This window comes from Macaca mulatta, chromosome 4 (genome assembly GCF_049350105.2).
Source record: "Macaca mulatta isolate MMU2019108-1 chromosome 4, T2T-MMU8v2.0, whole genome shotgun sequence".
In the NCBI taxonomy this organism is placed as follows: domain Eukaryota; kingdom Metazoa; phylum Chordata; class Mammalia; order Primates; family Cercopithecidae; genus Macaca; species Macaca mulatta.
In genome coordinates, this window is record NC_133409.1 from 75769736 (window position 1) to 75784327 (window position 14592).

Genomic DNA, 14592 nt, shown 5'->3' on the forward strand with positions numbered 1-14592 from the left:
TACTTTTTTCTTTGCTTATTAAGTCAAGAACTTTTCACTTAAAGGAAGTAGTTTACAGCTTCTCTTTGGCTGATTGATTGCCAGCATCGCTACTGTGGCACCTTGGGGCCGTTATGAAGTAAAATAAGGGTGATTTGAACACAAGCACTGATACTGGATCTGGGAACAGCTCCTAAGTGACCAGTGGATGGGAAGCGCCTGCAACGTGGATTTGCCGCACAAAGGGAGGAGTAGCATCCAGTGGGCAATTAAAAATTGTGAATTGTTTATTTCTGGAATTTTTTCCTTTTAATATTTTTGAACCACAGTTGACCATGGGTAACTGAAATCATGGAAAGCGAAACCACGGGTAAGGGTGGTGGGGAGCTACTGTATCTTGGTTTTACGGATGAGGAAAGGAATTCTTTAGGTAATAAGTTACAGGGAGTTGAGATTCTTGGATGTTGTATAGATTTTTTTAAATTATTAGATACGTTACTTTTTCCCTACAGAAAGCATAGAGAGCAGAACATTTACTGTGGCTCATTTGCCTTTATGACTTTATTAAAATACATTCTTTATTAAAAATCTTAACTACTTTAGTCTTTAGTCTTGCCTATCATTATGTTGATTATTTTAGGAAAATTAATTTTAGGCAACCATGTGGCTTCTTTTCTCATTCTGAGCCCACTTTTAGTTTAGGAAGAAGTCTTACGAAAACTTCTTTCTTACGAAAGAAGGCAAATTTAAAAGCTTGTCTTAAGTTTTGAATATAAATTAGCAGCCTCCAGGATTCTTGCTTCTTAAGCTTAGGGGAGACGGCTGCTCTTGGTGTTGCTTCTTCTTTTCTTCCGAATCCCCTCGGGGTTCCTCTTTACTGAAGCCAGGGACTGCAGGTCCTTGTTTACATGGGTGTCTGTGCCATGGTGACATTCTGTGGATTGCAGGCGTTTCGCAGTGATGAGTCCTTTGTCAATAAGACTGAGACTTATCAGTAGGAAAGCATCATGAAGTACCTGATACAAGCCTGTCCTTTTTCTAGAATGGTTTTGTGTTGGGTGTGGTGCCACACACCTGTACTCCCAGCTACTCAGGAGGCTTAGGAGAAAGGATCCACTGAGCCCAGGAGTTTGAGGTCACAGTGACCTATGATTATGCCACTGCAGTCCAACCTGGGCACCACAGTGAGACCCTTTCTCTAAAAAAAAGAAAAAAAAAAAAGAAGAGGTTTAAAAATGTCTGGAAATAATTATTCCTTTGCATTGATAGAAATAATATCCTGAATATTCTTTGGACTCATCAATAATATATGTAGTTTATTAGAAGAAAAATGGTTTTAAGCTTCTAATTGGCCTCTGGAATTAGTTGCAGTCAAAAAACATTTGCACTTTGGACACATGATTTTTATCTAAACTAAAAGATTTTTGGAGCAGAGGGGAAGGGAAACCATCGCTGTGAACTGGGAAGAATTAAAGGGATTTAGTAGTCTTCTGAGCAGATAATGAACAGTACTCATCATGGCATATGCAGGAGACCCATTCCACCCCTGTTCTCTGAGCATCATGAGCCTGAGATAGACAAGCAGGGGGAGTGAAGGTGGATGTGATGCACTTGTGGTCTGCATAGGCCATCGCCACCCAATATGGCTGGTAGAATAAGAAACTAAGCTGTTTGGCATCATACAGGTGGTGAATAGTGAAGTTGGCATTTGAATTTGGGTTTGTCTGAACTCAAAGGTTCAGGGTGCTTAGAAGAGGTCTGTGGCTGCATAAGGCTTCTTGGAGCTGGTGAAATAGGACACCAGGCCTTTAAGAGGTGGGGCTAAGATAAAGTCAGAGTGTCAGATTTAGGCTAGGAGGGCACCCTGAGCTGAGATCAACAGATTGAACAAGGATCACTGAGTCAACAAGAAAAGCAGGTTTTACTTTGGGAACCTAGGGGAAAAATGAAATTGTTAAGGTCAATTTGGTTAAGATCATGGAGGGGTTTTGTTTGTTTCAGAGAGCTAAGCGTTAGGATTTAATAGTGCAGCAAACAGGTTAAAGATGAAAATGGGTGGGGGCGTTATGAAACAGAAAGATTGAAAGTTCTATGGTTAATGCTTAATGTGTGTTCACAGGGGAGGAGGTTGGAGGCATAGTTTTTCAGATGAAAGCCATAGTCAGTCTCAGCCCCACTCTAGGTTCATGAAGTTGCCTTTCATACCATTAACTTTACTTTCATTTAAAAGGAAGTTTTCAAACGTAAACACAAGTAGATAATGGTGTAATGAATCTGGCACATGTCACTCCACCTTCATCTTGTTTTACCTCTACCCTCTCCTGTCTCACGCCCCCATCCCCTGACCCCTTTATTATTTTGAAGTACATTTCCAGATATTATTATTATTTTGAGAAGGAGTCTCTCTCTGTTGCCCAGGCTGGGGTGCAGTGGTGCGGTCTTGGCTCACTGCAACTTCCGCCTTCCGGGTTCAAGCGATTCTCCTGCCTCAGCTTCCCGAGTAGCTGGGATTACTGCCACCATGCCTGGCTGCCACCATGCCTGGCTAATTTTTTTGTATTTTTAGTAGAGACAGGGTTTCACCATGGCCAGGCTGGTCTCGAACTCCTGACCCCGTGAGCCATTGCGCCTGGCCTAGATGTTGTATCATTTAATGGGTAAATATTTCAGTGTGTGCCTTTAAAAGATAAAGGACTTTAAAAAAGAGACAAAATACAGCTATCACCATTAAAATAGTTTATTCATATCAATTATCAGTGTTCAAATTTCCAATAATCTCATAAGTGGAGTATATATTGTTATTTAATTTACATTCTGGGGTAGTTTGAATTGGGATCCAAATAAAGTCCAGTGTTAACAATTTGTTGTTATCTTTTAATCCCTTCATTTCTAGGATTTTCCTCCATCTCCTCTCCTTCTCGTCCTCTCACTTTGTTTTTTTCTGTTGCCGTTTATTTATTGAAACTGGGACATCTGTCTAGTAGAAATTCCCACAGCCTGGGATTTCCTGATTGATTTGCAATGGTTTAACATATTACTTGGACCTTTATATTTCCTAAAATTAGTGGTTTGATATGTAGGTTTTGCCAAACTCATCATTTTTGGGGAGGTAGGATATTTTATTCCTGATCTGTTCTTTGGTAAGCATCAAATGTCTTGATTTCCCCACCCTCAGCCCCACCACCATTCTGGTGGCCTCAGTGATGCTTTCTGCAGTCTTAATTTCCAGTATATTTTTACTGCATTATTTTGCAGTCATCCTTTTGCCATAAGACTGCCTGTAACAAACAGCAAAATGTGTTCTGTAGCACATTTACCAGGCAAGTAGCTGTTAACATGATAAATATTCTTGGCTGTGTGCCCAAGTTTTGTTCAGTTTTATGTGTTTGTCCTAATACACTTGTTTTTGTGTTGCTGTGTCTAATTCTAAGTGTAAGCTCATAGAAACCATTCAGTCATTCACCTGGCTGTTATCCAGTACCCAACCATGCTGGGCCCTTGGGAATCCAAGACGACAGCATCCCCGTCTTGGAGAAATGGTGTCCAGTTTGGCATACACAACAGATAGTTAAGATATGGCATTCTAACTTCTTTAAGAGGAGCCCATTTGAAGTTGGCTTGAGGTAGTTGTTTTGGAGGGTGATAGGGTTAACTTCTAGCAGGATCTTGAGGAGAGTGAGGAGGAGGAAGGGCATCCACTTGCACCGGCTGCAAGGCACCGAGGAGCAGTGGCCGCGTGGCCCACGGGACCCGGGCAGCTGAACAGGTGAAGCACAGTTTTGCTCTGCACCCTGGGGCCGGCCCTGTGGAAGCTGACCTGGTGGCCGGAGGGTGCCTGAAGAGCTCTTCTGAGCCCAGACTGGGACTCAGACTTCCTTCTGTAGGCGTTGGGGAGGCATTTTCTGAGCACTTGTATTTGAGGAAGTCAGCAACATTGACCGCAGTGCAGGTGTTGGCTCTTGGATCGGGAGGAAGGGGACAGACTGGATGATGATTTGGGCTTTGGCGATGTGTCAAACATGCACAGATTGCAGAAGAGATAATGAGTTGTGTGGGGTGGCTCTGAGCGATCTCATCTGGGTGCTCACCTTCGATGAGGTGGGGGCCCAAGGGAGAAGAAACAGGTCTGTGGGGTCATTTGGGAGAGTCACTTCTTGTCCCGGTGAGTGCAAGGCACTCTCTCGAAAGGTCCAGACATTAAGGATGTAGTTAAGGACCTCCTGTAGAGATTTGGGTATCATCACCAAGCAGGGGGGCCACATGGAGTCCTTGGGGTGCAGACACGAGGAGCCCCCGTTCTTAAAGGACAGGGGAAAGAGAAGAGCTGGTAGAAGATCCTTAAAGAACATAATCTGGTGGGCGGGCTCTTTCACCTGTCTCCCCCGCCAGCCTGTGGGCTTCTAGTAATGCTTGATGATAAGGAGTGCGGCCTTGCCTTCACACCTGTGGAAGAGAATTTTTCATTTTAGCATTTCTTACTTATTCATGATACTGGAGTTGATATTTTAGAAGTGTTCCACATATAAACTACTTAAGATTGTAATTTTTCAAAAGAGATTTTAGGGGAATATATGAAGCCCAGGCTAAAACCTTAAAAAGTAAAAATTATATTCAATCCCTTATTATGTGATAGTGTTTGACGCTTCCAGTTGTCTCTAGTGTACAGTTATTATAGAAATGAAGAGATATCCATCACTTGCAGATACTCCAGCACAGTGCTCATAAGCTAGCTCTGCAAATGACTTCAGTTTTTGTTTCCTGGTAGGAAAAAACGAGGTAGCAATAGCAACTATCTTGTGGTGGTGTCATTAGGACGAACTGCACACACTACCCCTCTGCACGCTACCTCTGTGCACAGTACCTGTCACAAGTCCCCTCTTGTGAATATGAGCTGTCATTGGGGCTTTCCTGAGGTGCCAAGGGCTGAGCGTGCCATCCTTGACGTGCATGTTGTATGAATTTAATCGCTTTCTTTTTGGAAATGATATTTTAAATTCGTCTACACACAGAAAGTGGAGGGAGGTCAATAACACGCCAGACGTCCAAAGCCTAGGGATGATTTCACTAAACCGTGGCAGGCTGTGTGGCCACCAGGCATCCTCTCTGTGGAGGTAGTCCCAGCCACCTCTCCCCCTACCCTCACATGCTGGGATGGGCTTCTGTTTCCCTTTTAGGATTTGGAATTGGTGATAGGGAATTTCCAAAGCATGAAGGGAAAAGGATCAGGAAATTATTGAGACTGCTCAAATCGTCATTCATTCTCTCCTTCTGAATTATTGCAAGATCATAACAATGTGGCCATCTTAACTCTCTTCCTAGCACATCTGTACTTGATGTGAGGATTGGAAAAACTTTTCTTACATAACATGACAGTTATCACTTATTCCAGATCAAGACACCATGGAAGCTCTGTTGCATTTTGTTTCTGACCTGATGCTCTTTGTTGGATTTTGCTGGCATCTGGAGACCTCCTCATTGACCTCTTACTAGGTGCCATTGCCATTTGTTTGTCAGGGACCAAGGCGCTCCTTCCTGTCCTCCGTTCCTCCGTCATCCTTTAGTTTATAGTCTATATGCTCTTAAATTCTTTTTTTTTCTTTTTCTTTCTTTTTTTTTTTGGTTACTGTCTACCCATCTTCCCACTCATCCCCTGCTCTGGTTTTGCTACTTTTTCACATGATGTAGTTTGATACCTGGAGTAAGTTTTGTTCTATTCCAAAATGATGGACTGTGAGTATAAATTGACACTTTCTTTGTTAAGAACAATTTGTCAGTATATGTAAAAATTTCACCTGTAGCAATCTGATACAGTTTGGATCTGTGTCTCCACCCAGATCTCGTGTCTAAGTGTAATCCCTGGTGTCGGAGGTGGGGCCAGGTGGGAGACGATTGGATCATGGGGGCGGTTTCTCTTGAATAAGAAAGTTTCAGACCATCCTCTTGGGGCTGTTCTCGTGATAGTGAGTGAGTTCTCATGAGACCTGGTTGTTTAAAAGTGTATAGCACCTCCCTGCTCTCTCCCTTGCTGCTCCCGCTGTGTGAGACACCCCACTCCCCTTTTGCCTTCCACCATGATTGGAAGCTTCCTGAGGCCTCCTCAGAAGCAGAAACTGCCATGCTTCCTGTACGGCCTGCAGAACTGCGAGCCAATTACACCTGTTTTCTTTGTAAATTAAGCAGTCTTAGGTATTTCTTCATAGCAGTGTGAAAATGGACAATTTCCCTTTGATGGAAATTTGACTTGTAAAGATTTATGCTGCAGAGATTTTCATATGAAGATGTATGCATAAGGATGCTGTGCTGTATGAAGAAGGGAAGACTGGAAACAACCTAAATGTACATCAATAAGTGACTAGTTAAATACGTTACTGTACCTACAAATAATGCATTGTTGTGCGACCATAAAAAAAAAAGAATAAAGTAGATATTTAGTTGTAGATATAGAATGAGCTCTACAATATATTGTTAAGAGGCTGAACAATATGCTGTTTACAGAAAATATGCTCTAGTTATATATAAAGGAAAAAGGATTTAAATTCACATTTGAACTTGGTAACACATTGAAAAATTGCAGAAAGGTAAATAAAAAAATCCAAAGCTTGGCCAGGTGCAGTGGCTCATGCCTGTAATCCCAGTGCTTTGGGAGGCTGAGGTGGACGGATCACAAGATCAGGAGATAGAGACCATTCTGGCTAACACAGTGAAACCCCGTCTCTACTAAAAACACAAAAAATTAGCCAGGCGTGGTGGCACATGCCTGTATTCCCAGTTACTCGGGAGGCTGAGGCAGGAGAATCTCTTGAACCCGGGAGGTGGTGGTTGCAGGGAGCCAAGATCGCGCCACTGCACTCCAGCCTGGACGACAGAGCGAGACTCAGTCTCTTTAAAAAAAAAAAAAAATTCAAAGCTTATACCATGGGAATGTTTTCCCTTTTTAATTTTTTAAAAAGGGTCTTTGACGTTTTGGTTATTCTACATTTTATTCAAAGTTACTTATTGCCAATAGGATTTTATTCATTTCCTAATAAAACAGAAGCACTCCTGCTCCTGGCCCTTCTACTAGGCCCTTGTAATAGTTATCTTTACTCTTTCCTGTAGTAGAAGTGGGATTCTAGTGTTTTCTTCCTGGTCATGTTTCATTTCATACTGTGATATGTTCAAGTACCCAGCAAAGGAAATAAGCCCATAGTGGGCATTCAGTCAGCTTCTACGACATGTGTCAAAAGAGGCCTGGAGACAGTGACTCATTACTGATTTTCAGCACTTTGGGAGCCGAAGGCAGGAGAATCACTTGAGGCCAGTAGTGGGAGACCAGCCTGGGAAGCATAGTGACACCCCCATCTCTCAAAATAAATAAATTAGGCCGGGCATGGTGGCTCATGCCTGTAATCCCAGCACTTTGAGAGGTTGAGGCAGGCAGATCACCTGAGGTCGCAAGTTCGAGACCAGCCTGACCAACATAGAGAAACCTCGTCTCTCCTAAAGATACAAAATTAGCCAGGCATGGTGGTGCATGCCTATAATGCCAGCTACTCGGGCGGCTGAGGCAGGAGGATCACTTGAACCCGGGAGGTGGAGGTTGCGGTGAGCCGAGATTGTGCATTGCACTCCAGCCTAGGCAACAAGAGCGAAACTCCGTCCTTAAAAAATTAAAATAAATAAATAAAAATAAAATTAGCCAGGCATGGTGGTATATGCCTGTAGTCCTAGCTACTAGGGGGACTTGGGTGGCTGAGGCGGGAGGATTGCTTGAGCCTGGGAGTTAGAGGCTACGGTGAGCTATGATTAGGCTGAGCCATAGAGTGAGACCTTGTTTCTTAAAAAAAAAAAAAAAGAAAAAAAAGGGAAAGAAATACCAAACTGAAAATTTCTGAAACAAATGTGTAATTATTACTACCTTAAACTTTTTTTCACACTTTTGGGAGTCAGTTTCCCTTTAACCTTTGACATAACATAAAGAAGGTTAAGGCCAGAGTCCATCAATGGTTAAAAGATTGTGAGTGAGATGTATAAAAAATAGTACTGACGAATTCTGAAAGGGAAAACCTCATTCCCATTGCCTGGTTCTTGTGCATTGCAGTATTATCACAATATGGTATTCTTTTAAAGAGTTACGACTCTTTATATATACAGCAGATGAATGTCATTATTTATATGCGTATATTGGTTTACACACTGGTGTTCACTGGCTGCTTAAACTTACAAATAACCAAAGATGGCAGTAATGTTTTAAAGTGTAAAGCTGTGCTTCTTTGTTTATAAAATACGATGCTGAACATATTCTTTATTTTCTGATGCTGTCATTGCCTTCTTACTGTCTATTTACTCTTCTTGAGATGAAAATAAGTATGTAACAAAAAATAAATACAGCTTTTAAGATGAAAAAGCTCAAGTTTCGTATGGAATATTTTTATATCGTTATTAAAGCAGCCAAACAGACTTTATAGTCCCATTGTAAGTATATATATAGTTGATGATTGCTATAGGTTTCAACTTGGCACCTTTTCTGTGTGCTCCCTTATTAAATCAATACTCATGTTCAAACATAAACTGAGGCAGAACAAGTTTCCTGTTCAATAGTTCTCACTTAAATTTTGTTTTGATTTTATTTCCAACTGTACTTAATAGCTGAAAGCTTCTTGTGGTTAGGAATAGTATTGGAGATTTTGTTGGAATCTAATTGTTTTGAACTTTTAAGGCCTTAAAGAGGGAATTGTAAGGCCACAATACATTTTTCTAATAGCTTTCGTAGTCTGTTAGTCTGTGTTGCTTATTTTAGGGGGATGTCTAAATTGAAATGTTTATCCACTGTAGTTGTAATGATCTTTTTCAACTTCTTTAGAAAGCAGTTCATTGAGTGAAGAAGAGAGAATAAAAAGAAACATAAAAGGGTAATATGCATAGGACTTTTGAGCCTGTTACTATTTCCTAGCTAAAGTTCACTTAAAAAAAAAAAAAAAAAAAAAAAAAAAAGAGAGAGAGCCTAGGCATTGGGCAGAAACTGTGTGCACGTGTGTTGGAGGAGGAGGCGGGGTCTGCTCATTTGTTTGCCCATTGTGAGGCTGTCCTGCACCTTTGTGCTTTTTTGTAACAGGGTGAAGGCCCCTGAATAGAGGCCTTGTGCCCTGCTTGATTTGAAATCCATGCTGTTTATGGAAAGGAACCTGCAGGGCACCCAGCAGGAAGTCTGTGTGACAAGTGGAAATCTAGGATCTGGAAGAAACGTGGTGTTTGTGGGGGAAGCTGGTGGGGGGAATGGTCATAATCTTTCAGCCTTTGCTTTTGTACCCCACAAGCTTAATTGTCACCCTCTGCTGGCAACCAGATTGCAGAGCCACTCTTTAAGTGTCCTTGGATTGCCTGTGCTTACTCTCACCTTATTGTTATCAAAGCAAAACTGGACAAATAGGATTGAATTCTCTTAGAAAAATATGATATGAACTGGGTACATTACTAGTAGAGGTTAAATATCTGAGGGTTTTGTTTGTTTGTTTGTTTTTTGATAGAGATGTATTTAAAGGGAAGAATGGCTACATGGGAAAAGCTGGAATTATTGGCACGCTCCTGTATTTCAGAGCCTGTTGAAAGGCAGGTCGAACCAACACTAGGCTGGTTAAATCTAGTTTGTACAGCTTGTGTACTTTGTGGTACCAGCTATTGGTCCAAAGTTTCCTGGCTTAAGAAGCCGTGTAATTTTAAGTGTGCAAGAAAGGGGTGGGACAGCAGAAGCTTTTTATAGGATTTCAAGTAGTAAACATTAATTTTTAAAGCAATATTCCAGGGACTTAACAGAAGTAGAACTTGTATATGATGTTTCTTTAATGCCAGCACATATTTGAACTGACAAGGGAAGGGAGATAATTTTATTTTAAAGCAATATTTTCCATTCTTTTTTTCTCTTCAATTAGAAACTGGTTCTTCAACTTTCAGTGCCAATTGAGACATGCTATAATAGGTATTTAACAATTCTGTCCTGCTGTTTGACTTCAGGGGGAAATGGTGGTGGAATGTTTAGTAGCTGACATACAGTTAGGTAGCTAGGGATCTGGTGTACAGTAAATGTGGTGTGGTGTGGTGTTTGGGTCATATATGCTAATTATTTCAGCACAATGCTGAAGCCATGCAGAATACGGAAGAGTGTTTGACAAGATGCCAGAAAGGCCGTGTTAATTATGTTTATTGTCCCCATTCAGGTTTTTTGGGTGTGTTTTGTTCCCCACTGTTGTTTTCTTCTTTATGGTGGTTCTCTGAAAACTGTGCCCCATGAACATATGGAGTTCTGTAGATGAATGTTTATTGGTTTTGTACAGACCCCGGATTCTATGAGCTTAATAACGACTTATGCTGTTTTGTGGGTAATTGAGAGGACGTGTTAAGATATAGTTGATAGTAAGGTTTTCGTTAGTTATTTCCATTTTTTGAGGTAATATTAAAGACAGTTTGACCAAAATCGGAATTCAACAATACAGAGAGCTTTTGGTTTGCTCTGGGTTCAAAGACAGTTTGGTTTGGCTACAGCTGACCTCCCTCCCCATTTTTATGAACTAGTCTTCTTCCTGCAAAACTCAAATACAGTACTTGGTATGGTCTCATAATAAATTTAGTTGTTAATTTTATATATATATATATAAATGTATATATAGTTTATATTTCTGCTGTTAATGACTCACTGCTTTTTAAAATTTTTCTTTCTGATAATGTATTAAATTATAGCCATAACATATTTATGTCTGCTAAAATGTAACATTAGTTGTTGGTTGTGATAAGCTTTTGTTTTGTTTTGTTCTGTTTTGTTTGACACAGGGTCTTGGTCTGTCACCCAGGCTGGAGTACAGTGGTGTGGTCAAAGTTCACTGCAGCCTCCACCTCCAGGCTCAAGCTATTCTCCCGCCTCAGCCTCCCAAGTAGCTGCACCACCACACTCAGCTAATTTTTTATTTTTGTAGAGATGGAGTCTCCCTACATTGCCCAGGCTGGTCTTGAACTCCTGGGCTCAAGCGATCTGCCTGCCTTGATCTCCCAAAGTGCTGGGATTACAGGCATGAGTCACTGTGCCCAGCCAAGCTTTTGTTTAATTTTAGTTACTGAAGAAGCTTACAACTCATTGAGATATTTATGAAGTGCTTTGTGTTTGTGTTTTTTTAGGACATGTCTCAGGAAGGCTATGGAACTAGATCTCAACCTCCTCTGGCCCCCGGAAAACCTAACCATGAAGACTTGAACTTAATACAACAAGAAAGACCATCAAGTTTACCAGTAAGACATTATTGTGCTGATTTGGAATTGTGATGAGTTAAAGATTTTTAGAAAGAGCTGTTGTTTTTGTTTGTTCTACTTTATATTATGACATGATTGAGAAGTTTCTAGATTTTAGGTATATTTTGTGGTTAATTTTTCAGGGTTTACCTTTTAGGAGCTCTGTAGTCCTGGATAAGTCTATTTCATGTGTGTATATCTCTGTTGCAGAGTGTAGACATCAGTTGGAAGGTTTTATGCGGCTGGTCGATTTTGTGTGTGCAGGCGGTTATTGCTGTTGTACAGTTGAGCTTTCTTTAGGCTGTTGCTTTTTGGTAGTGATACAAAACAGAGGTGTCCTTATAGGAGTTAAAACTTAAAAGAAATTTGCACTTTGCAAAGGATACAAATAATGAGATAAAATATCTGATAGTAATTTGAATTTCTTCTAGGACTTTCTATTTTTGTAATGAGAAATCTCCCAAAAGAAAGTAGTTTAAAATTTGAGGCCGGACGCGGTGGCTCACGCCTGTAATCCCAGCACTTTGGGAGGCTGAGGTTCGCGGATCACCTGAGGTCAGGAGTTTGAGACCAGCCTGACCAACATGGAGAAACCCTATCTCTACTAAAAATACAAAATTGACCAGGCGTGATGGTGCATGCCTATAATCCCAGCTACTCGGGAGGCTGAGGCAGGAGAATCGCTTGAACCCGGGAGGCAGAGGTTGTGGTGAGCTGAGATGGTGCCATTGCACTCCAGTCTGGGCAACAAGAGTGAAACATCATCTCAAAAAAGACAACAACAACAAAAAAATGACAAAACTGTTTATTAAGTATTTCCACCAGTAAATAGTATACGGTGATTGAGGTTTCTATTTATAGGAATAGTGGCTATTACATGGGGTATCGTGTTGATGCCCATAAATAGTTCATGTCTTCTTAATTTGCCTTTTTTATAGAGAACCTAATTTAAAGGAAGTCTTCTTTATTAACGAAAAGAAAAAGTCTGCAGGAGGCTGAGGCAGGAGTATCACTTGAACCCAGGAGGCGGAGGTTGCAGTGAGCCGAGATCGCACCACTGCACTCCAGTCTGGGCGACAGAGCGAGACTCTATCTCAAAAAAAAAAAGAATAAATCTGTACAAATAAATATTTTTACATTTATTTGAAGGATTATTGTCATTGCCTAGTTTCTATGGAGAAGGTTTGTTTAAGATGGGAATTCAGGATGGCCATGATTTTAATTGGAATTTCAACTATGTTTGCATTAACTTAGATTTATTATATTACTTCTAAACATGAGAACAAACATTTGTAGTGAATGTTATACATGACATTTGACGTGCATACCATACCATATACATTTTGATGTATATGCAGATTTAGAGAAGGTAAGTGATGACCACAGGATGTCTGCTGTCTTTGAATCTGATGGATGTATTTTTGAAACTCTAATTTTTATACCTTTTAGTTTTATGTGAGAGAGGGTGAAATCTTATTGTGGCGTTTTTTCCCCCCTTTTAGTTGTGTTGATGTATTTATTGTCTAGGTATTTGGTTTTGAAGGAGGGAAATAGGGTTGGATTTTGCGTTTTGTGCTGCTAAACTTTCTTCAGCAGATAGTTCACAGCCTAGTAAGCATGTAGTGTGTCCGCGTGAGTGAGAGAGAGGGAGGGGAGAGAGAGAGGCATGCATGCTGTTGATAAATACTACATTTACTACATATTTGGAAATTAGCTTTTGTGGCTCTATGAAATTTAAAATAGATGCATGGGAGCCAGATAAACAGTGAATTCCAGTTTTTTTCACCAGTTTTTTAGTGGTTTTGTAGAAGCTCAACCTTGTAGATTTGTCACTGGCTGATGATATTGTACTGTGACACAGGTTGGTAAATTTGTCATAAATGGATGCAGATTTTCTGCATAGCTGTAAGAATACTTTGTGGCAAACTGCTTTCTTCATATCTACTCAAAAACTTCAGCATCACTCACTAGTAGATGCCTTTTGCCATGAATCTGTGTTGGAATGGATGGTTGACATTCAGCTAATTCTACAGTGTTATTAGGGATGGCATGAAGTATTGTAGTTTCAGATAACTGACTGAAGAGTTTGCTCTGGGATAGGCGCTTTTAACTAGATTGCTGGAAAAGTGGATGAAAGCATTTAGGAGATGAATATAGTCATCAACCGTTTAAATGTTTTCTGAATTGTTCTATTTCTATCTTGTGTATGTGTAACAGCTATCTTCTTTAACCTTTATCTTGCCTACTTCCCAAAAGTATTTAAAGTTGTCCTAATGTAAGTTTTTTTGTTTTTTTAATGAAATACCCCTATTGGTATTTTCTTTCTGTTTTTGTAACTCACAGATAAATAAGATGCTGGTTGACTCAGTAGTTCTTCAAGCACATTTCAGTAATCTCTTTTTAGAGAACAGAGTTTCCAGGTTTTATGTTAAGTGTGTGGAAGATTCAGTCACTGAATAAAGGACAAACTGTAAGATAACCTGCTATACCTGAACCCCCCAATCTGTTAGGATGAATTTTGGCTTTATTTAAATGAAATTTATTACACCAGTTTTTTTGTTTTCCACAAGGGCTTTGCATGTGTAAAGGGGCTTTCTATATGGGGCTTACAAATATTTTTATTTATGTGGATACTTATAATTAAGTTGCACACAGCTAAGGTCATTGTGGTTTCAGGGAATGATTTGTTGATACTCTGTTATGGCTCTAATAGTCTGTATTTTACAGTGTTGCTTTTATTAGATACTGTAGTCCTCTAACTTGGCTGGGTTGATTGTGGAGAGCCCATAAAGCTGTATTTGTTATCACATCTGAATTTGCTATTGGATCCTTTGTAGATTTACTCTTGTGCTCTGGTTTTCCTTTTCACGTGTCAGGGATGTAAATTTTATCTTTTCACCTAAAGTCAATCCATGATATTTGAAACCTGTAGTTTTGTAATTTGGAATTAAATGTATTGTGTTATCTGTACCGTTTATGAAATGCAGCATAGTGATTCTAATGTGTAATTATTCTATTCATTTTATATAATGACGATGACAAGAATGCCTCTCAAGTAGTAATTTCTTAGTCTTTTTGCTTACATTGAGATAGGTTTGTTATATGTTTCTGCATGTGACATTTTCTACCTGTATCCTAAGTATATTTTTCTTTTAGCATGTTTGTTACAACGTAACAACTTTCCATTATAAGAAATCAAGGCATTTCCAGTATCTTTATGCTACATCTATCATTTGATCCCTCAGCAAGTTGTCCTCACTGTTGTTTGATCCTGTTTTTCTATATTTGCATGTCATTAAATTCTTCATGACCTTCAGTAGGCAATGCAGTTCTATTTTCCAGCTAACTTGGATAGAT

At 40.0% G+C, this 14592-nt stretch overlaps 1 protein-coding gene across 25 annotated transcripts in view; it reads left to right on the plus strand.

The window, feature by feature from the left end:
• The window catches only part of ARID1B (AT-rich interaction domain 1B), a 448289-nt gene that overhangs the window by 150553 nt on the left and 283144 nt on the right, over positions 1-14592 (plus strand). For 24 of the 25 annotated variants that reach the window (XR_013416263.1, XR_013416264.1, XR_013416265.1 and 21 more), the window contains exon 4: positions 11125-11235. Coding sequence is in view for 21 of the 25 variants with exons in the window: in XM_028847283.2 (XP_028703116.2) it covers positions 11125-11235 (111 nt within the window). In the remaining 4 variants the exon portion in view is untranslated. Of the gene's footprint in view, positions 1-11124; positions 11236-12173; positions 12350-14592 lie in introns of those variants that run through there. The other variant, XM_077999596.1, reaches the window with a different exon arrangement.